At 35.2% G+C, this 23,827-nt stretch overlaps 1 protein-coding gene across 2 annotated transcripts in view; it reads right to left on the bottom strand.

Annotated features, from left to right (window-relative positions):
* Positions 1-23,827, bottom strand: part of px (MAP7 domain-containing protein plexus) — a 137,881-nt gene that overhangs the window by 73,037 nt on the left and 41,017 nt on the right. For both annotated transcript variants that reach the window (XM_085194467.1, XM_085194479.1), the window contains exons 2-5: positions 23,334-23,517; positions 19,105-19,309; positions 1,481-1,659; positions 521-690 (exon numbers count right to left, since the gene is read on the bottom strand). In XM_085194467.1, the coding sequence (XP_085050593.1) occupies positions 521-690; positions 1,481-1,659; positions 19,105-19,309; positions 23,334-23,510 (731 nt within the window). In that variant the 5' untranslated portion in view covers positions 23,511-23,517. The remainder of the gene's footprint in view (positions 1-520; positions 691-1,480; positions 1,660-19,104; positions 19,310-23,333; positions 23,518-23,827) is intronic.

Here is a 23,827-nt window from a genome sequence, read left to right as displayed (position 1 = left end):
AACAAGAACAAAAATAATAAAGTAGGTATATTACCCGTAAAAAATGTACTTCATAATTACATGAATAAATGAGCTAATTTTCTCTGGTCCAAGAAATAAAGTATAGAAAACCGGTAGTTAATTTATTTATTTGACATAAATAAAATTAATAATGTAATTTCTTATTCTATTTAAATTGTTTGAAATTGACATTATGTAATCAAATATATACGAGTATTTTTTATTAATTTAAAGACATAATTGTGTTTAGCGAACGGCAAATACAATCATTTTGTACGTTTTTTGTACGTTTCAGTCCGAACCAACGCACTACATTAAAATGATCATACTCGATGTCTATTATTTTTCGTTCCATCTTCTATATAAAAATTCCAACGCAATTGACAACTTTTCAATTCAGTCAGGTGACTGGTACCTGAGTGTTCTCACTGGTATGACGGGGGAGTCTCTTATTACTCAGTCATAATAGCTTTCTTTAAGAAGTTCTATACAAAGTGATTATGACGAAAGAGATAGGCACCTAACAGCGTCGAGGTAGCCGGCGGGCTCGCTGGCGCCCGAGTGCTGCGAGCCCACGGAGATGACGGAGGGGTCGCGCGCGCGCAGGTCCAGAACGCCCTCCTCCTCGGCAGCGCCCGTGTTGGTCGTGCCCGTACCACCCGCCGCACTTACCGGTGGGACGTAGCGTTGCTGGAAAGTTACAGGTTTTACTATTACTATTACTAGTATAGTGGTAGATAAAAGAAGTTGTAGATAAAGGAAGAATTATAAATAGGAACCTAGGATATAAGCTTAGTCATATTTAAATAATTTCATTATTTTCTCTTTCTCGTTTTGGTAGACGAAACCGCGGCTTCGTACTTCGCCATTCAACACGCAGTGTCAAAGAAAGCAATGAAAGTAAATAAGTAAATGTAAATGTAATACTAGGTTCCTTCTGCCTACCTGCATGCAGAAAAAATCGTAGAGCTACTTTTCAAATAACAACAGCTGGGTATATTAATGGCAAAGAATACTATATATATTAAAGTATAGGTATAGTATGAAACTGCTAAATTCTTTTCCCATATAGCATTGTAGACAGGGACAATGCTTAATAAACAGTCCTGAACACAATCTCGAAGCATTGCTTGTTCGTCGTCTCTAGAATTCGCCGGAAAGTAGGCAACGGAAGTATCTTACATGCCTGTGATGTGCGACCAGAGCTTACTCACAGCCTACCAGAATGACGAAATGAAAATTATTTAAGTAAGTTGTACGTTTCTGTGATTGTCTATCTGTGGCATCGTAGCTCCCAAGCGAAACGGACGAAATGCTTTTGATTTAGCATTTTTTGTTTGAAGAGTCATTTTAATTAATTGCGATTCATGATTCAAGCAAATATGTTCAGCCATTTAATTAGTATCAGCTCTTCTCTAGTTAATTGTTTACGTGTTGGAGCTTTTTGGTTCAGATGTTAAATTATCGATTATTAACTCACATTATTAAACTTATTATGATTCTCTTTCTTGGGCGATGCAGTATTGCGTGGTGGGTCTGCGAGAGGTCGCGATGCGGGCCGGGGCGCGGGGTTCGCTGGCTCGTCTCTACTAGCGTTTGCTTCCGCGCCCAAACCGAGCACCTGGGCGGCGTATTCGCCTTGGAACGACATGTCAGCACCTGGAATATGACGAATATTTCTGTTAACAATATATAACAATTTTTTAGCTTCACGCTATATCTATAGCGGATTAGTTAGAACAGAGCGCCTAACTCTAATATTTCTCGTATAGGACCAATACATCAATAAGTGTAATACCTCCTATCTAATACTAATAAGGGAGAGGTTAGTTCTCAGAGACTGACCTACAATCTAATAAAACAACATTAGCTCATACAAAATCCTAATATATATCCCAAGATATAAGATATTTAGAGTTAAATAAAGTACAGAACCCACTGCATGCAAGTCACGACGACGTCAACCTCGAATCTCGACACAGTGAGTGAAAGCGACCTCAATACATTTGATCTACGTGACGCAATGACAGTGTGTGTGGCCAATTCATTAAATGTAAACTTGAACTCAAAAACTTAATTTATTCACATAAGCTTTCATAAGCTGATTGGAAATGTATCAGAAGGTTAAAAATGTCACGTACATTACTATGTATACTAAGTTATTTAATTTTAGCTGCACGCTCTATCCCTCACAAAGCAAGGTAGGCAGAGGGAACCTGGGAGCCTTGTGTCGGAAGATACTCCGTTCTCCACAAGACATTTCGCTTCTGACTTCCACGCTTTGCCTTGTTACCACAGCGAAGAAATGAAAATTCTTGAAAACAATTTTTGTTTAAGTGGTAATCTTAACTGGGAATCGGACCCACAATCTGTCGCATTAACAGTAGCATACTTACATGCCACTGCACTACGAGTACTACGACTTGCTTCACACACACTAAACCAGTTTCAATGTTACACATTGAAAGTGCCAAATTACGTTGCCTCAGAGAATTTGGAACCATGGCGATGAAGCCGCTAGTGAAAGCTAGCTCGTAACTCGGCGATCGCGCTATACCTGAACCTTAATAACCGCCTGGTCAAAGCACCCGTCCGATGAATCACGCCCAATAGTAGCTACGAAACAGCAAATGTTCAATATCAAACCTTGAACAAACACGATGTCATTTGAGCCGGTGCCGGTGGCGGACGCACAAACATATCTATATCTATTTCTAGATATCCATTATTGGGTAGTGTATTATAAATCTGACATTGTATTGTGGGTTTGAGGGCGTGGATTCAAATATATAATTTTAAATAAGCACAATTAGCTACACGCTGTATACCGCATACAGCCAGAAAGCAGAGGGAACCTAGTGTTACAACACTCCGTTCCTAGCTTTCTGTACTATTTTCGGAAAAAGGACGTAACTCTTACTTGGCAACCTGACAACCTACTGGGCAAATCAATCTAATATTTTACAAAGAAAATGAACGGGCTTCAGTAACATGAATCAATTTGGCAGTTTAATTTTTCGCAACACATCAAAACGCGCAGACGAGATCAATACTTCAATTCGGTGGCCCTCTGAGTGCAAATGAATTTACATCATACACACACACACACACACACACACATAAACATACGTGTAGATACATACATTGTGCGCGTTACATTCACGTGTAGGTGTACCAACGAAAGTGAAGTGTATGTTCGTGATGAAGGTAGAATTAAATTTATTTTTTGTATTTTTCCCCAAAGTTTGACGGATAGTAGGGAATAGAAGTAACCAAATAGCAACGGAGTGTCGATACACTTAGTTAGATGACGATACACTTAGATAGACGGTAGGAATAATAGATACCATAAGACTTTATCATAACTCACATGTAAATATATATACAATAAGCTATAAATATAGAGACGCCAAACATTTATAATTTATAAACTACTAAAAAAACTGCAACATTGTCGTATAATCCACCATTCCTAAGCAAAACAATAATGGATGTCGTCTTGGCGCAGTTGCACGAGCATGTGACGTAGACGGTTGTGGGTTCAATTCCCGCTCGGAGGAATGAAATACTTATTTAATATTTTCGTTCCATTTCTTTACTCCAGAAGGTTCCTCCACTCAACACGTAAAGCCTCGTAAACAATTCGTGTAAATGTAACATAATATGATTATATATTAAGAGTTAGCCATGTACAGAATAAATATAATATAATGTCTTTTTCATACCCTCTTTCCAGCAACACGAGTCCGCACACAACGCGCCTATTTATAGCCCTCTTATACTCCACATTAAGTAAACTGTACCATTATAATATCGAATAAACAACAATACAAACAAAGAAGATATACCTACGCAAATTGTCTATAATATATAATTAAATATGTTTATAACGATTTTATTGTTATTTTGAATATTTCTTTGAAATGAAATATTTGGATATGGTGATTACTTAAAAGAACGGCCGAATGCGAGTTCGACTCGCGTGCCTGTATATTCATAAGAAATTGTATTCGTTTTTCATTGAGGTACATAACCCCAAAATAGGCGCTACAAAGTATACAGTGATTCGTCACTCCGCTCCCTGCTTAGGTAGGTAGCGAGCGACGCGACGTACAAACAATAGTATAATATATTTCCGTGAAACAATGCCTCATTTATAATATTAATAATAATATATTCTTGTCTGCGGATTATTTGTGATACATGAGAGTATCTGTTATTGATATTGACGTCATTTATGTTTGTATTGTATACTTTTACTCACGTAAGAGATAGCAGAAACAGTGATTCACTGTAACCGCTACGATAGGGAGTTCGATTCAAACTCGGGATAGAGGATTAGTTTAATTTCCTAGTTCAGTATACAACGCACAGCGTTCAATTCCGCCAGTCAACACAGTTCAGTCATCCGTTAGTAGCAGGGTCGGCAGAGAGAATAGAAGTCCTTCGCGCCCCGTGGATAGTGACGGACCACAACACCGTTAATACAAATAATATAATTAGACCAGAATTACTTTAAGAAAGAGAGTATGTCGCTTAGTCTTTGATAATAAGTAGCTATGAATCATTTGTGTTTAAGGCAGTAAAAATGTATTTATTATACAACGTTTTAATAATACTGTAAAATATTTAATCATCCAGATTCCTAACGAAGCTTTCAATATTTACAAGAATTTCTAATTTAGGTTGAAACATGAAAGCTTCGAGGCAATGTTTTAATTTGAACGTCTTTAATACGTAATTAGTTTCTCATTTATTAATTTACTAGCGACCCCCTTGCGGCTTCGCCCGCTTTTACTACTGGATTATTCATATAATGTATGTTTGCAAAGCACTTAATACAATGTGAAAATTAATTAAACATGCATCGGCCGGGAATCAAACACGGGCCGCCCGCGTGGCAGGCGAGCATTCTACCACTGAACCACCGATGCGTGTAAGGCAGGCGGGCGCGGCGGACGCATGGCGAGTGGCGAGCCGTTTCGCAGCAAGGATTTTTTGATATTGTAACAACTTCTAAAGTACTTATTAAAATGAAAAACAGTAAAGACAGTTTTGATCTACATTAAATGGCCAACGTAAATAATATACTTATTTATATGCTGAGAGTAAGGGATAAGTAAAACTTGAGTCGATACTGCTGAAGTGTCAACGACGTGATGTGTCAACAATTAAATGCGTTTTTCTCTTAAACTATTCGCAATTTCGAAATTGTGTAAAAAGCAAATTTTATCTTCGTTTAACGTAGAAAATTAATAAAGTATTTTAAAGGATAAGGATTAATACCATTATGGAAAAATATCCCTCACAATAAAAAATATATTGAAATTATTATTTTTAGACAGAAATATGATCACTACACGTTATCCTTAAAAGATAAAAATATGCTCTCGCGGACTTTTTTGTAGATCTCATTGAGAGGAACAATACTCCAGTACATTTTTTTCATGTAGTACTTACCATTAAAGCAGCGCATGCGCGAAAGTGTCTCAGCGGGTAGGACTTTATTCATATTTTTCGTATTTATGTTAATTTACATAAGAATGTACAAATAATAAACTATTTATAAACCTTCTACGAAAAATACTCGACCTAATGGTGAAAACCGCAATAAAATCCGTTGGGTGGTTTAGAAGAAGAAGAGTTAGAAACAACAGACAGACACGAAAAGCGACTTTGTTTTATAAGATATAGGATAGGATAGGATAGTGTATTCAATTCATTTATAATAATATGAGAAAGGTTACGATAAATATCACTAAATATTTATTGGCATAGAGAATACACAATACAATTACAAAAAAAACAATTAAGAATTTAAAATATAAGCATTCTGTCAAGTAAAAAATTGAACCCACTACCACACATTGATTGATACATTTATATTACTAAATACCGATCGCGTGGCAAATCAAACAATACAAGGAGTCAGTCAAAGTATTTAATATAATAATAGTTCCGATAAGTCTTAAGTTTTATTTGTTACAATAAACCCATATTTTTACAGTCGTACAGTCATACAAAATGTTTTTGCTGAATAGTAACTTACAAGTGTGAGTGTGAAGTGAATGTGAAGTGAATGTTTAAAAACTGTGTTATATTCGCTTTAAAAACTTTTCAAATAAAATCAGTGATAATAATAAGCATTCATGTGAATTTGTAAATAAAATAGTGAACTTTAAAAAATTTTAAAATTATAACGGGTACATCGTAAATGTATTTATAGCTAACTGTGAAAAGCGACCTCTAGCTACACTTCATTTTTGCACTATTGATTACTTTTTATTTTAACCTGTACATTGCGCTACTACTTACGCATTAGCTAACGCTAGATAGCGCTGTCATATACATTTTAGCAAACATCGAATTATGAAATATATCTCTTGTAATAAAATAAAAGTAAATAAATAAAATAAAAAAAAAGAGGTACAAAAATTTACTTAATACAACATTGTCCTAACCTTAAAAAAGCTTAACCAACAAACAGTTGCTATAACAAACTCAATAACAAGAAATGTGATGGAGGCGTTAGACGAAAAAATGAAATTAATTGTGGAAGAGAACCAAGTACTTAAAAGTAGAATTACGGAATTAGAACAAAAACTTCACAACGTCGAAAAAGAAAAACGGAAGAACAACCTTATCTTTTTTGGAATTTTAGAAATGAAGAAAACAGAGAGCGAACTGGTAGAATATATGAAGGAACTCATTGTAGGCATGGGAATTAATATGGATAATTATGAGATTAGCAATGCATATAGAATTGGAAAGTGGAAAGATAATAAAAACCGCCCAGTTATTGTTTCCTTTACTACAATTTGGAAAAAACGTATGGTACAGAAAAATAAATCAAAGCTTCCTCTAGGAATATATATTATGGAAGACTACACCAAGGAAGTACTAGAAAGACAGAAGCAACTACAGGGACAACTTGAAGAAGAAAGAAAGAAAGGAAAAAATGCATTTTTGGTACAGGACAAACTGATAGTAAAAGATCCAATGGATAAAAATCGCGAAAAAAGGAAACGAGAAACATCAGGGTCGCCAAGCTCGTCGTCATCGGCACAAAATAAAATAAATAAAATAAATAAATCACCATACCCACCTACCAAGTCAGCTGATAAAGATGTTATTAAGCCAGGCATACTTAATTTTGTGGAACGGAAAAGACCAGCTTTAAAAGATGGAACTTCAAAAAACTAAATACTATGTACACTCGCAACCTAAACAAATTAAAAACAATATATAAAACAAATTTTACAATAAGCACCCCAAGCCGGCTGGTCACCGTGGGGGAAGAAGACCGCTACCCCCCGAATAAAATACAAAAGTATATCCGTGCAGAAACTGCACACAAAAATAAACAATATATATACATTGCCACATTTAACATCTTAACCCTAAGAACCAATGAAAGCTTGACGGAACTGATAATTGCACTATCAAATATAAAGTGGTCAATAGTAGGACTAAGCGAAGTTCGACGCCATGGCAAGGCTATAGAAGATCACGGTAATTTTATATTCTACTACAATGGAGTCACACCTGGACAATTCGGGACAGGATTTCTTGTCCAAAAAGCACTGAGTTCATATATCGACGAATTTATAGGAATATCCGAACGCATTACAATACTCAACTTAAAACTACCTAATACTGAGATGTGGTCAATTATGCAAGTCTACTCTCCAACTGAGCAATCCAACAAAACAGAAATAGATGATTTTTATGCTATGGTAACAGAGTCAATAAAACTCCATACTCACAAAAACTTAATTGTAATGGGGGATTTCAATGCAAGAACAGGCAATAGAGTAGACGGCGAAGAGGTTGTATTAGGTCCATACTGTTCAGGGAAAAGGACTAGAAATGGCGGAAAACTTTTGCACTTTGCGTACGAAAATAATTTAAAAATACTTAACAGTTTATTTAAAAGTCGGGACAGTAATAGGTGGACATGGATATCTCCAAATGGCCGCTACAAAAATGAAATAGATTACATCCTTACTAACAAAAACAAACAATTTCAGGACTGCCGAGTTATAAACAACCTAAACTTTAATAGTAACCATAGAATGGTGAGAGCCAAATTGTTACTTAACTCATGTAAAAAAGCCAGACCATTTAAAGTGAAACAAACCTGGGGAAAGACCCGGGATAATAACGATAACCTAAAGGCAAAATTAAAAAACTTCACAGATTGCACAAAAGATTTAAATACACAATGTAAATATAACAAACTTGAAGAAATTTTGGAAAATAAAACAAGTATCTCAAGGAAAACGCAAAGTACCACAAAATGGTTTACAAACAAAACGATAGAACTCCTTCGAATTAGGGCGGAATTAATATCTTTGGCTAAGAAAACAAAAAGGACTAGACAACAGATAGCTGAGACAAGCAAAAAAATAAAGAGTAATATGCGAAGAGACCGACAAAAATATAGGCTGGGTTTATTAGAAAAAAGTATTCAGGGAACGGGAGGTATAAAAAAGGCAACTAAACAGCTAATTGGAAAAGTGGAATGGATACCCAATATTTCTGACCAACAAAGAAAAAGAAAAACAAGACGTCCAGAAATTATGTCAATAGCCACTGAATTTTTTCGAAATTTGTACACAAAACAAAACGAAAGCCAGTTAATTGACCTTACTGGAGGAGATCGTGTACCAGATATATTACCCGCAGAAGTAGAAAAATCAATAACTCAAAAAAAGGATAAAGCTCCTGGATCAGATGGCATTGTTAATGAAACACTAATTGAAAACACGACACAACTTGTACCAATATTAACATCCATCTTTAATGAAGTATTGCAAACTGAAGTCATACCTGAACAATGGATAATATCTACAATAGTATTGCTTTATAAGAAAGGAGACAAAAATAACATAAATAATTACAGACCTATCAGTCTGATGTCAAATATCTATAAAGTCTTTGCTAAAGTAATTCTCAACAGAATATCTAAGACATTGGATGAATGCCAGCCAAGAGAACAGGCCGGATTTAGGAGTGGTTACTCAACTATTGACCATATCCACGTCGTAAAACAATTATTTGAAAAGGGCAGAGAATTTAATATGACTTTTTATTGTTGTTTTATTGACTACAGCAAGGCATTCGACTCATTAGAGCATAACAGCATATGGCAAGCACTTAAAAATCAAGGGGTAGAAAACCAATATATTCGCATTCTGAAGTACATTTATAGGAACAGTAAAGCCAAAATAAAACTAGAGAAAGAAGGTAAGGAAATAAGAATAGAAAGAGGTGTACGCCAGGGGGACCCCATTTCACCTAAGTTATTCACAGCCGTCTTAGAGGAAGTCATCCGCAAATTAGATTGGCAGGATTGTGGGTTAAAAATAAATGGAGAAAACCTAACGCATCTCAGATTTGCAGATGACTTAATTATCTTTTCGTCATCAAAAGAAGAACTGCAGACGATGATGAACAGCCTAGAAATAGAAAGCCGTAAAGTAGGATTGATTATGAATGTCGAGAAGACTCAAGCCATGACAAATGGATTGCAAGAACCGATAATTATTAACAATAAAATAATCAACTACACAGACGAATATGTGTATCTAGGCCAAATAATCTCGCCAATAGATATGACTTCCAAGGAAATCGATAGACGTATAGGTCACGCGTGGAAATTATACTGGAGTCAAAAAGAAATTATGAAAAATAAAGAAATTAGCATATTTATCAAACGAAAACTTTTTGATACCTGTATATTGCCAGTCCTAACATACGGTTGCCAAACTTGGTCTCTTAACAAGAACCATATACGGAAACTTGAAGCGTGCCAAACAGCCATGGAAAGGAGTATGATGGGAAAGAGACTTTCGGACAGGATAAGAACTGTGGACATAAAGAAATATACAAGAACCAAAGATGTTACTGTAACCATTAAAAATCTAAAATGGAAGTGGATAGGACATACTATAAGGGGAAAGGAAAAATGGTCCAAGACGATATTGTTTTGGTTCACCCGCGACAGAATCAGAAGAAGAAGTAGACCACCCAGGAGATGGGTTGATGAAATAAAGCTTGTCGCAGGTGGTAAATGGACCAGGACAGCAAATGATAGGGAAAAATGGAGGCGATTAGGGGAGGCCTTTGCCAATATGCATACAGACGTAAAATAACGTTAGAAGTGTACATTTTTTTTTGTTTAATTACTGCTACAAAATTTGTTATTTTTCTTTTGTATTTATGTATAAATGTTTAAAACTGTAGCATGATTGGTCTGAATAAAGAGGCTATTATTATTATTATTATTATTATAGTAACTTACAAAATAACTCATTCCCTCGAATGAGAATCGAACCCACAACCGTCGCTATTCCGCGACGCCACCAACATCTCAACTATTTTCAGCAAAGTATAAAATATAAAATTACCTTTTTGAATTAAATAAGTAATGGACACTACAATATACTTCTTTCAAGTATTCATATAAATATTACGATACCTATGAGATAGAAAAGCACATATAATTTAATACTAAACATTTAAGAGGTTAAAAGAGAGCATCATATGGGAGCCATTACTTCGGGATGGTAGTTCTTTTGTTAGCAACGTGCAAATATACATACAGGTAACCCACAAAAGGAGTATAAAAGAAATATGGTTATGAAAAGCTAGAGAGATTATAATTCATATAAAATATGACACGCTACCGTAGCGTATGTACAAAGTGTCTGGTACACTGTGTTAGTTTTCGCCAAAGAGCGGAAAGTAGAGAAAAGTCAAGTGCTAAACTTTGTAAGTGTATGTGTATTTATTTGGCCACAAATGTTCTTGAAGTATATGTATTCCAAATTCTGGTGTGGTTCAGTTGTTTTTGAGTTGGTGATAAATACAATATATGTATACAGCTGTGAGGGATACAGATACACGATGCTAAAAAAACAAACATACCGTACATTAGCAATACCAATACAAAGAAATAAAAGCACTCATATATCTTCTAAAAACAATGAACACATTTGAGTGTGTACGGAATAGGAATAACAGCGGGATGTAGGGCGATAACTTCCGTAGGAAACGACATTTCAAACGGCTCTACATAAAATTGCCTAGCGAGTTCGAATAGTAGGAAACATTAGTAAAGTAAAGTAAGTAAAACATTACTGGGTTCCGTGTAAAAAATATATTTATATCAATATTAGTAAGAGAAATAGTGTCTTAACACTAGGTTCCGAGGTCTCTCCGTGCGAAATACAGCGTGAGGCTAAGAACTGAACTGAAGTATAAAACAAAATCGCTTCACACTGATTAACACTAAGATTTTACATTGATCTCCCTATGTAGTTTTCTCTAGACGTTAAAGTGATTCAAGATAAAGATTTATATGCATAATATTTGTTTGAGCTTCGCAGTGTATCCCGAACATAAAAATTAGGCAAAGGGAAGCTGGGCATCTACTGCTAACACACTCCGTTCCCATTAAAACACTGAACAGTTTCACACTTTCCGCCGAATTCTGGAGGCATTGTTTGTTCAGTGGCGGAACTCAACACCGCGTTTTGCCTCCAACCAGAAGAGGAAATGAAAATATTCAATAATTAATTTCCTGCAGTGAGAATTAAACCCACCACCTGTCGCGTTTCTTTATTACTAGATCATATTACTTTCCTTCGATAAAAAATATATATAAAACTGACTTTAGAACCAATTAAAACAAGAATAATTTTCATATTAATGTTAAATAGTAAGTTTAAATTTTAAATCCTTGTAACTACAGTCAACAAATATAAATACAATTTTATATATTTGCACTGTCACCTGTGGTAAGTGTGGTAAGTACCTATTGGTACACTTCCGCTTTAATTTGTAAAATGATATGTTACTTTTCAATAGACAATTTTAAATGAATACACTTTTGTTACGTTAACAGCTGAAATAACTGGATTTTGTTTTATTTTAGTCTGGTACTTGTCAATTATTATGATTTAATTAATGAGACAGTTTATATAGACCAGTTACATACAGTTTATATATTCATACAAAACTATCAGAATATTCGGTCGTGACTGACATCAAAACATTGTGTTACACATACATACATAACAGTATAAACTTCCAAATGATACATCTGTACGTACATTCCATTCTTACGTACTTTCTATGTACGGAACAAACAGAGCAAATAAAAAAATGCGTTCACAATACATTCATTCATTCATTCACATCCAAGTACCAGATGCCAAACCTTTCTTTAACACAAAAAAAAACATATTTTTAAAACTAAATTCGTGTAAACGTTACGGTTGGAGGTTCGACTCCTCCTGGGAGAAATTATTTAATTAATTTTCCTAGCTCTGGTAACAAAACAAGTGCGGCGCTGAGATCCACCACTCAACATGAAATGTCTCCAAAATTCCTCGATGCGTGGGGAAAAAAGAGTCTAAGCACTAGGTTCCCACTGCCCACCATGCTAAATACGGGATACAGCGTGAAGCAAAACAAAAAAATCAACATCATAAAAAGAATAATCGCAGATGTACGAACATTGTACAGTCCACACGCACCCCTAAACCGGAAAGATAAAAGGAAACAGTTCGATCTTCGTATGGGCGGGAGATAAAACGCGTTCCCCCGACAACCGACCCCCGACGCCCGCGCCCGTACGTGGTGTACTGTGCACGTACCTGCTATGTAACTGGTGTTTATTAAATGTATTGTGTTCGAGCGTCTATCTTGTATGTGAGGGATGCACGAATTTAAATATTACACTTTATTTTCATTTTATTTAGAGGCCTTCGTATAGGAATGGAACATCGCCTGCAAGTTATATTTCTACGATGAATCTGCGGTAGGATAATATCGGGTGGACTCATCGGCGCGCTTCACCTCGCCTCACTCTCTTATGGAGAGATAAAATCACTTACAAAGAGAATGTAGACACAAATCACTCCAGTCTCCGTTTACTTCGTGTCCAGAATTGTATAATGTGCATAGGCATATAATTCGTATACACTTAAATACATTATCTATATATATAAAATTGAAAGGTCACTCACTCATCACGAAATCTCAGAAACTACAAGTGCTAGGAATCTCAAATTTTGCATAGCAGTTATTTATAGGACGTAGGTGCTCGCTAAGACGGAAATTTGCAATATTCGACTTCTAAGGGGTGTTTTTGGGGTTGAAAATTTGTATGAAACTTCGTTACTACAAATGGTAGACGTCTCAAATTTTACATGGACGTCACTTATAGAACGTAGGTACTCATGGAGACAGAAATTAATAATAACGTAGTTCACGCAGGCGAAGCCGCGGGCGGGCCGCTAGTAATTAATATAGACTTAACATATTATATTTCATTTAGATTTAACTCATTATCGGTGAAAATGATGTGTGTCTAACGGCAGCATTTATTATAATTGTAATAATCACTTTTGCCAATTTCAATATTTGACCGCAATTATGATATTAAGTATCAAACTGCAAATTAAGACATTGGGAACATTTACACTTAGAACACTAATATCAAAAAATAATACGTTCACGTCGCGTTCACGTCGCTCCAAGTCGTTACAATGCATCACCATTAACAAAAGGAAGACATCCATCACGAGGAAATTCAAATTAATATGAATTTATGTGAAAAATAATAACTTTAAAATGAATTATCACACACAGTAGAGACAAAGAAACTACGTAAGTGCGTAGGTACATATGAAGTATATATTTCGTAATAGAAAATAGATTTCAGAAGACATTTTACTTTGCTACCTCATATTTGAATCAGATTAGGATTCAACATTCACATGTTAATTTCGCTAAATTCTCTCCCTTTCCTTCTCTGTATCTAATTCTAATTTCATTTTTCTTAACCAAAATGTTTAAACATTACAAATATAATCGACTCCGAAAGTTAATGATGCACTGTAAACTCATCTGATTGTAAACGCACGGTTATCGGTTGTATTCCACTAGTTGTGTCTTAACTAACTGATCTCTACTACTCTCTAGGTTCCCACTGCCTGCCTACTCGTTTGACAGCGGCCGCCATACTACCACGGACTACCACATTTCTACTAGTAAAGTATAGATTAGCATCTTTTATCTTATCAGTTAACGAACGGTTCTTTGTATCTACTTGGTGTGCACCTAATTATTTGTGAGTTCATATATTATATTTTATACAAGGGTTAACCCAATATCGACACATTGCGTGTTGAGTCACGGCACAACCAAACTTATCAGAGCGTGTAAAATAATAATCAAATCTTAATGCCAGTCGTGGCGCAGGGCCACAAGTGTACGACTGTAGACGCGACAGGTTGTGGGTTCGATTCCCAGTAGGAAATAAACTATTTAATATTTTCATTTCCTTGCTCAGGTAAGTCAATAGAGTTTCGCCAGGCCACACACAAAGGATCCAGATTTCGGCCGCAAGTGTCTGAATGTCTCCAGGTATCCTCTGCTAACCCTGACATGTGCATAATCGAATATATGACCATAGTTTTAATAGACATTGATCCACAATAGCCGCAATAACGATGAATAGCTCCATATTACTAGTTTTAGGTAAACCAAGTATGTTCAACGCCGCACTTTGCCTTGCTACCAGAGCCAGCGAATGAAATTATTAAATAATTATTTCCCCCGCAAGAGTGAGACTCGAACGAATAACATTTGCCCTATAATATATCAAAACAGAATAAAAACTAGAAGCAAGCTCGATATCTACTGGTTGTGTTCCAGTGAACGCCACATTTCCAACTATTAAACAAGATTTATGAGCGCCAGTGTAATTTATGTCTCCATCGAAATTAACATTTGTTGGACGCACTATAGCTACTATTGCTACTGTGCAATTGCTGTGCCTATACTTTATCAACGACTATAAACGCAAAGGAATATATAATATATGTACAAGTAAGAAATCTAACAGATAACAAATCCAGTTGTCCATCAGTAAAAAAAAGAACTTGCAATTATAAGTAACACGATTTGATTCTATAATTAATGTGTAAACTCTAAATTGGTTATACATAATGACTAAATACCCCTAACGCTATGAGCCTACGACAGACGTGACGATTACTAGGTACTAGTCCGAATATCCTGCTATGGTATACTCGTATATAGTTTTGTATCAGAAAAAGATATTTTTTTTTCAACAAACTTTTATTTGATCGATCTGTAACTATGTAATAAAATCTGCGGAACAGAATTTAACACACTTGTAATAACTGAATCACCATGACACTTGCTGTAAATAATATAGTTGGCATCAACGAGCTGGTCTGATGATGCAGAAGCTGCTCCTAAACCACTCGAGTTGAGGATCATATAATTTATAGCTCCGAGCATACTGTATAAATCTTGTATTACTTAGTGTAGCAGTGTATTTTTATATTAAACTATAAATATATTTTTATTACAAGCAATCTAGGAGCGTTAAGTTCCCCCACTCAACACGCAACAGAAAGTGGGGATCGAAAGTGTCTAAATGGAAACAGAGTGTGTTAACATTAGGTTCCCAGTTAAGTTCTTCCTATCCTGCTATGCGCGGAATATAGCCTTAAGCTAAAAAAATATTAGTCTAAAAAGCGTCAAGCGGTGGTGTGTCTCGACGGAAAATCCTTGCAAAATATAAAGTTAAAAACCATTTTCAATTAAAAGTCTATTAAATTAGAGCAATTCTAATCAAAATTAAATGAAACGCTCCACATTTAAAACGTTACAGTGTGTGTATGCCTACGTCATAGAGCACCTAGTTACCAAAACATTTGAGATAGCCAAATATTTGGGTAACAAATGTTGTTAAAAGCTATTAGCCCCGCCCGACGCAGCAGTCCGAGTGCGCAGTATTAACGCACTGAATCGGAGAAAACAGAGTGACACGTCACTTTTCTGATCTATCCTGCAACATCGGATATATGCGTAAATAAAAAAAAATGAAATAATCAAAATTACTTCATGCTGTATCCTGTGAATAGCAAGGTAAGCAGAGTAAATGTAGATTTAATACACTCTATTTTTCGTTTTCCGCCCAATTGTCATGACATTCTATATTGAGTGGTGGTAAAACAATGAGAATCGAACCTACAACCGTCGCGTTTACAATCATAAGCTATGACACCATACAGCGTCATTGTATATTTTCCTATAGCGGTACATGTTAGCCGCCGTGCCCGCTATCTGCGCGCGGTGCTATCACAACGTTTATTGGCGCGGCTTATGCCATAAATCCTTCTTTCTGTGCGATCAATATATATATATATATGTACATACGTATCGAGACAAAGCTATACATTTTATAAGCAAAAAGTATATAAGAAAGTATGATAACATTATCCTATCATTCACATAATTTGTAAAATGAAAATATAATTATTAATCAAATATCCATACCTATATTATAAATTCGAAAGTAACTCTGTCTGTCTGTCTGTCTTTTACGCAATCAGGGCCAAACCGCTAATTTAATTGTGATAAAATACTCATATAGAGATACTTGAAGGTCTCGGGATGAACATAGGATACTTTTTTTCTCATATTTGTCTTATTTTCGATATATATCAATATATTAAAATACTTATTGATTTGACATGCAATTTATTCCGCCATGTTTATAACAATCGCCGTTGCTAAGCAACGATTTGCAAAGTTTGTTGTTAGAAAACGTCACCCAAAATGAGCTTGCTTAACGCATCTCTCTTTTGAAAACTGAAAATAATTTCATAAATATATTTAATAAATATTCGTATAGTTTAAGCGGGCGTAGCCGCGTTCGGGTCCACTAGTTATTTATAAAAATATTGAATGCTGGTTTTTTTTTTTATTTCTATACTTGAGATCCCGCGACGCGCTACGGTTATCAATGTAATGAACGAAAGTCCCACTCGAACAGAATTATAAATAATATAAAGACGTTTCCTTGACGTAATTAGATAAAGTACCACCCAAATAAAGAACCAGCGGGGTGAATGTTTGTTAAGTAAGACGACCTCAGACAGTAATTATTATACTCATGTTGGTATTTGTATTTAATGTATTCTTATTACCTTAATCTGGTAGACAAAGCTCGAAGTTCAGTTTCGCCGCTCAACATACAAAATCCCTAAAAAGCAACGAAAAGTAGAGAACGCAGTGTTTTAACACTACGTTATCCTCTTACTCTGATATATATAAAAACAGTTTTTTATTATTATAAATACTTTAGAAAAAATCATGTCTAAAATATATTTGTTATTACTTGAGCACTAAATTGTGATATAATCACTTATCAGTACGGTATGACGTAAACATATATGTATCTATATTTTGTTTTCTTCTAACAAGTACGCAATGAGGGCATCGTGGCAGAATTGTGGGTTCGACGTGCACTCGAGGGAATGTTTGTTTACCACAGTGCGAAGTTATGTTTTGCCACCGGAATGTCTTTATTATTCTTTCCTACATACTAATATAATAAAACTGAAAAGTTTGTTTGGTTAAGTGCGCTCAACACTTCAAATAATGATTTGAATTTAAAAACTATTTTCTTGTTAGACAATCTATTTATTGAGGAAGGCTATAGACATATTAAGATATATAAGACGACAATAGTCAGGGGTATCTCAGAAACTTAGGCCCGTAAATATAGAGCGTTCGCAGAGCTTACCTGCGATCGATCTTAAAAGAAATCTTTTCAAAGATTCCGTTTTCATTCATAGAGTATTAAAAGGGCGTGTCAAGATCGATCTCCGAGTTGAGAGAGATCTATAAATACGGGCCTTAGACTTTGACTACTTAGGGGAAGTCGCAGGTACCAGCTAGTAAAAATATAAGAGGAACTTAAAACAACAGTATTATTTCTGCGAGGAGGTACTTACACAAAAACATACATAGAAATGTCTTTAACAAATGTTATCTTTAGTTGTTTTCTTTGTTTTGTACGAATACCATAAAATGTTGAGTGTTTTCTCAGAATGGCCGTTGCAAAGTCAGAGCTGTAAGTAATATACCTACATACATACATACAATACATAAAATTTTAATGACTCTAAACAAAGGATCAACTAAGAGTTTTCAATATTCCTTAAAGAATATCACCTCTTATTTAAAAAACGCATAAAAATTTTAGCGGGATGACATTAAATGTTAAGAATATTAACTCGTTTAAGGAAATCATAAAAAATATATAGGTACATTTGTATATACATTTATTAGTACCGATATTAATAATAAAAACAAATCAAAAAGCCATCTATACTACTTTAAGTTTTTAGCAAGTAGCGCCAGTTACATATTGCCCAAATTCTATTCCTAAGATGGTTTACATGTACTCGTATGTTTTCGTTTCTCCAGTATTGTTTCACAATATAAAGGCAATCAGACGTATAGAATGTGTAGTGACTTATTATTATGTTCTGTATGGATACTTTAAATATAAATCAATAGAAACGCAACGCAAATAGAAACGAGCATAGCTAACGTAGTGATAAGACAGTCCGTTTCCCAAGCACCCGAAATACTAACGCGTAAAGTGGCGAGACTAATTAAAGAAATGAAAATAAATATAGATCCCTAAGAGGGAATTAAACCCACAACCTCACTGTGCCGTTTAAATAAATTAATCCTTCACCATTTACATGAATAATACATTTCGTTCCAAATCAAAGTTAATGAGTTCTCGATCTCGACCGACATTATGTATAATCTAACTAATTAGTGTACGAAAATGTTTAATTAGTCGCTTTTCGAATATCCCATTAGAAATTAGAATAGACTGTTTTGTTAGATATTCATTTATTTTATTATTTTGTTATTCATAATAATTAATACAATATCGCAATTAAATACCTATTTATTATATTATTAAAATATAATAACTTTGAATTAGAGTATTAGAAATAGTCTAAACATCAGACTACTAAAAAGCTTTTGTCATCATTGAGCAACGAAGACTATATACATCGACCTGTGCTTGAATAAATACGAAAAACGCAAATATTGTAGTGTTTTTAGTTTTTACTTACCTTAGTGTGGAATAACACTTTTAAATATATGAAAACTCTATAACGATTTAACCTTTCTCCTATTTAAAAAAGGAAAAGGGCAATATACAATTTTTTATACAAGACTCACCAATAAAAGGTTTCCCATCGAGTCGTTTCATCCAGTAGAACCTCTGGCTGTGCGGTTTGTTCTCCCTGTCGTACTGCTCCCACTGCTGGCGGAGGAAGGTGTAGCAGACGCAGCAGCAGCGCACCGTGCCGTCCTCGTCGCCCTCCGCGCGGTAGCCGGCGGGAGGCGCGTGCGCACCGAGGAACGGGAAGTACGGCTCGGAGCTCTGGAGATACAAGAAAATATTAATTACTAGCCACCCCGCTCGCGGATTCGCCCGCTTGAACTACACAATTGTTTATTTTCTCCTCATAAATACTTTCGTGACCTGATATCGTTATAATTTTTTAAACAATATCTATACATTCAAAACTAAAGTTTCAGACAATTCAATAAAACAGTTATTATGTAAGAATTATGTGGAACTAAATATTTCATATTGATTTAAATAAAACATTAAATATACAATAGTCGGTTCTTCTAAGATTAGCGTGCACAAACGCACAGACAAATGTTTAGTTTTGCAGGACATATTTCAACGTGTAAATGTCACTATTATAATTTCTTACTAAAGTTCTGCTTATAATATTTTTAAGCGGAATTCTAATATTATCGATTAAATTCGATAGACCATTATTCTACCACCTAATAAAATGAATAGTATGTAATTTAAATAAATTAAGAGTGACGTCTGCAGCCAGTAACTAAAAGGCGGCATGTCAACGTGAAATGAACGCAATGTTTTTGAGTTGGAATGTCATCGATGTTTGTATAGTTTACGACACAACAGATTTACTTTGGACAATTGTTGTTATAGATATTGTTGTTCATGTTGTTGTACCTAGTCCCAGGCGGAGAGGTCTAAGCTGATCATTGCATATATCACCACTTGTTTGGCCTAAGCCAGTTTCTACTGCTTGTACTTATAGTAGCGTCACATATATAATTCCGTTAGTTCTTACCGATAAAAATGGTGGTAATAGTGTCCTTAACGATATAACGGAAATATTAATTGATAACTTTTTTTCTGACTCAGCTAAAGCCTCGCGGACTGTACTTATCACTTCGTACTGAGCGCTAGTATATCGCTCCTAAAAAATGCCTAGCAAACAAATATGTTGTTTAGACTTCACACATACCTAACTAAAATGTATACATCGGGTTCGATTACGGTTAGTAGCTAGTCTGTTCTTAGGGCTAGTGTGTGTACTGCTGCATTCGGTTTGGGATATTGATCCGATAGTTACTGTTACATTCCTGATATATTAAGTCAAGTTAGAAAAAAAAATTACGCAAAATTCAAGAGACATTCCAAAACAACATTAGGTTTCACAAAGGTCACCACACGAGACATTCAAAAGATTTCCATTCTGTGGCAACTGGCACTACGTGATGTGAGGTTTGATTCATGATAATGAAGAATAAACTTTTCAGTTTTCCCCGTCGCGTCGCTTGGTGTGCGGGGTAGCGGGGGAAGTCAGCTTATTCGGAGATGTAATTTGTTTGCTACTGCGGAGGCGTGTTGAAGGTGAAAATAAAAATTGATCAGTCTGGAACTTTTCTAATATTATTTGAAATAAGTTTATTATTATACTATACGTCGCCTACAATTTATTTAGCACGGCCGTAAAATGGAAAATCTCGCTTTATTCCGTACTCGTAGGAATTTTAAAAATCTTCACGTAAAATTCTTCATGTAAAATTTCGTTCGTTAAGACACTCCTTTCTCCAATTTTATCGAGACATTGCGTGTTGAATGGCAGCATTGTATTGCGTGTTGAACTCGAACTCAACGCCGGGCTTTTCCCTTAGTGCCAAAGCGAAGAAATGAAAAAAATAATAAATAATCATTCATTCCCCCAGTGGGAAACGAACCCACCACCAATGTACGACGACGTATTTGTACGAGTATAAAAAACTTAATAAAATTACAAACACGTAAAAAAGTTGCTGCGATGTTATGTGGCGTTTAAAACCAAATTCTTGTATAACGAGACGACCTGCTAAGTTACAAACATTATGTGGACAAGGGGCGAATGGCGGAGCATATTTAGCGCGCAGTGTTAAATACTGTTAAAATGTTGTCGGTGTCCATTTTCTTTGCTTAAGCAATTGCTATTTAACAGATTTTTTTATCTTTACTGTAAATTCGTATTGAAATTAAGTAATAAATTCGGCAACGTTTCAAATAGATTTCGATTTCGTTAATTAAGTGCAGGTTCAAACTAATATTGGTATCCTATTGTATTTAAAAAAAGGTCATTTAAATATTCATACTCACTAAGTGGGCGTGTAGATAATAAACCAAAAAATCATATGTAGTAAGTAGGTACCTATATTTTACATCGTTTTACTAAATACACTTAAAAAATACGAAAAGACTAAGAATACGTTTATTGAATGAAAATATGTAAAATACCACCCAAATGTAAATGTAACAAAATATCCACATCCGTTAACTGATACACAATCCAAACATGCAATGCTTATTTAGTGCATAAACGACGTATTTGCTCTTTCAGAAAAGTTGCAAGAGACGCAATTATAGTTTGTAAATAGTACTTGCGCATACATTAATAAATAAATATTAACTTTTAAAAAAATAGTGCAATTACGTCATTGTTGATGAGCTGATTGAAATGAGCGACAAATATAAAAAGTATTTCCTATAGAGACCTGCTATAAACGACTTTTTATACTGTAGGTATATGATTTAACATACATACTATATACATATATGTACGTATATTGCATATACATAATGCTATAAACTGACAGCATAATGCGACTATGTGAACAACTTTATGGGAATTTTAACGTTCGCATGTGTTTGTATGGCGTGACAGCTTGTGGTGTTACGTATTTTTTATATTGAGAAACTCATGGCATAATTATGATGAAAAAGTGAGTGTAGAGTAGTGTACTAATACGAGTATATTTTGTGTTGTCTCCTCATGTGTACATTTCGAAAGGCCAGTCGTGGTGTAGGGGTACAAGCGTGCGGGTGGAAACGCGACAGATGGTGGGTTCGATTTCCATTTGAGGAAATATAATATTTAGTACTTTCATTTCCTCGCTCTAGTAACGGCAAAACGCGGCCTGCTACGTGCAGAATACAGCGTTCAAATGTGCTTTAACACTCATTTTCACTTGAACTCCTGTCTCTGCCTAACCAAAAAAAATATGATTCATCAATAAAAGTAACAACGCGCGCCGCCGCACCGTATCAACCAAACAAATTCATTGTACCCCCGGTACACGGGCCGCGCCGTGTCAACAAGGAAAAATTGCCGCCGGTTCAAATGTTAAACGTTTAAAACGATTCGTCGATAGAACCAGTTCGCACTGGCGCAATCAATGAATATACCTACTGTAGTTCTGAGTTCCTTTACTCCATAAAGAATATTTTAATTATTTGGCAGACCGTCTCTTCCACACCGTTAGGCGTTATATATTATTTAGGTAGAAAACGGATATCATATGCCATACAACAGTTCGTCAAAGATATTATAGCGACTGGCCGATATTTAAAATACTTGACTCTTACAAGGTGACCTAGGTAATGACCTAACCTAACTCTAAAAAATATTAAAATCGAAAGACAACCAACGGAGAAGCAGGCAATAAATAAAATAAAAATTCTATAAAAGTTCTAAGCAAAAGGAATGTTTTCATAAAACATAGACCGGTCGTATATTTTTATGAGTTACGGACAGACGCCAATAAAATAAATCTAAGATATGCTTATTTTTTGTATGGAATATTGAAAGTTGAAAGGAGATCAAAAGATTTAATGTGCGAATTCTTTCATATCTCATGATGGATGCTGGGTACTCGACTCTGAGTACATCCTCCCGCATATAGCAGTGTAGGCAGTGGGGCCTATAGTGTTAGGACACTCCGATCATTATATTCTGTCACGAGACATCGCGTATCGTGTGTTGCAGCTGTACTAAAACTATAAAGTTTTGGTGTCGTCATTTTAAACTTTATTTCTCTTTTCGTAAAATGTAAACAATTTTAAAATCATACTACGTAAGACTAGCGCGTGCCTCTTCTATAGTAAGTCTATATGCTTAGCCATGTGACATTTCAGTTATTTCTACAGGAGCTTAGTAAAACAAAATATATATTTTTTTATATATATTAGTTTATTATAAAAAAAATGTATATATTATACGTTTATAAGTTTCGTCTATTTGTAATTATATAATAATGATTACGCGCACTTTAAATACGTTTTTCCCTACCTGGCCATCAGGCTTCACCCTCACGCTGAACTGGTCCCCAAAGCCGGCGCCCCCGCACACGAAGCACACGCGCTCCTCAGCAGGCGGGTCCGCGGGCGAGTCGGGCTTGCCCGCGGCCGCGCTGCCGCCGCCCGTCGCATTCAGCGAGCTCTTGATGTACGCCTTCGCTTTCTCCATTGCGAGACTGTAACAACAGATAATTGTTTATGAGATGCTTCATTACTAATTGTAAGTAAATATCTATTACTAGTGGACCCGGACGCGGCTACGCCTGCTTCAACTATAAGAATATTTATTAAATATATTCATGAAATTATTTTAAATTCTCAATAGAATTAGTAAGAAAATATAAGCTCAAATAATCAAAAAGAATAATAAGTAGATACACATTATTAGAAAAAATCTAGAATCTGAGTTATTGAAATGAACTAACAAAAGGATTAAAAGTAACTAAAGGATAGGTATTCTTAAAATTAGAAAAATTACCTAAAGTT

Source organism: Heliconius melpomene, chromosome 12 (assembly GCF_056956725.1).
Source record: "Heliconius melpomene rosina isolate 202511_hmr_F chromosome 12, ASM5695672v1, whole genome shotgun sequence".
NCBI classification, from domain to species: Eukaryota; Metazoa; Arthropoda; class Insecta; order Lepidoptera; family Nymphalidae; genus Heliconius; species Heliconius melpomene.
This window is presented reverse-complemented; position numbering and strand designations above follow the sequence as displayed.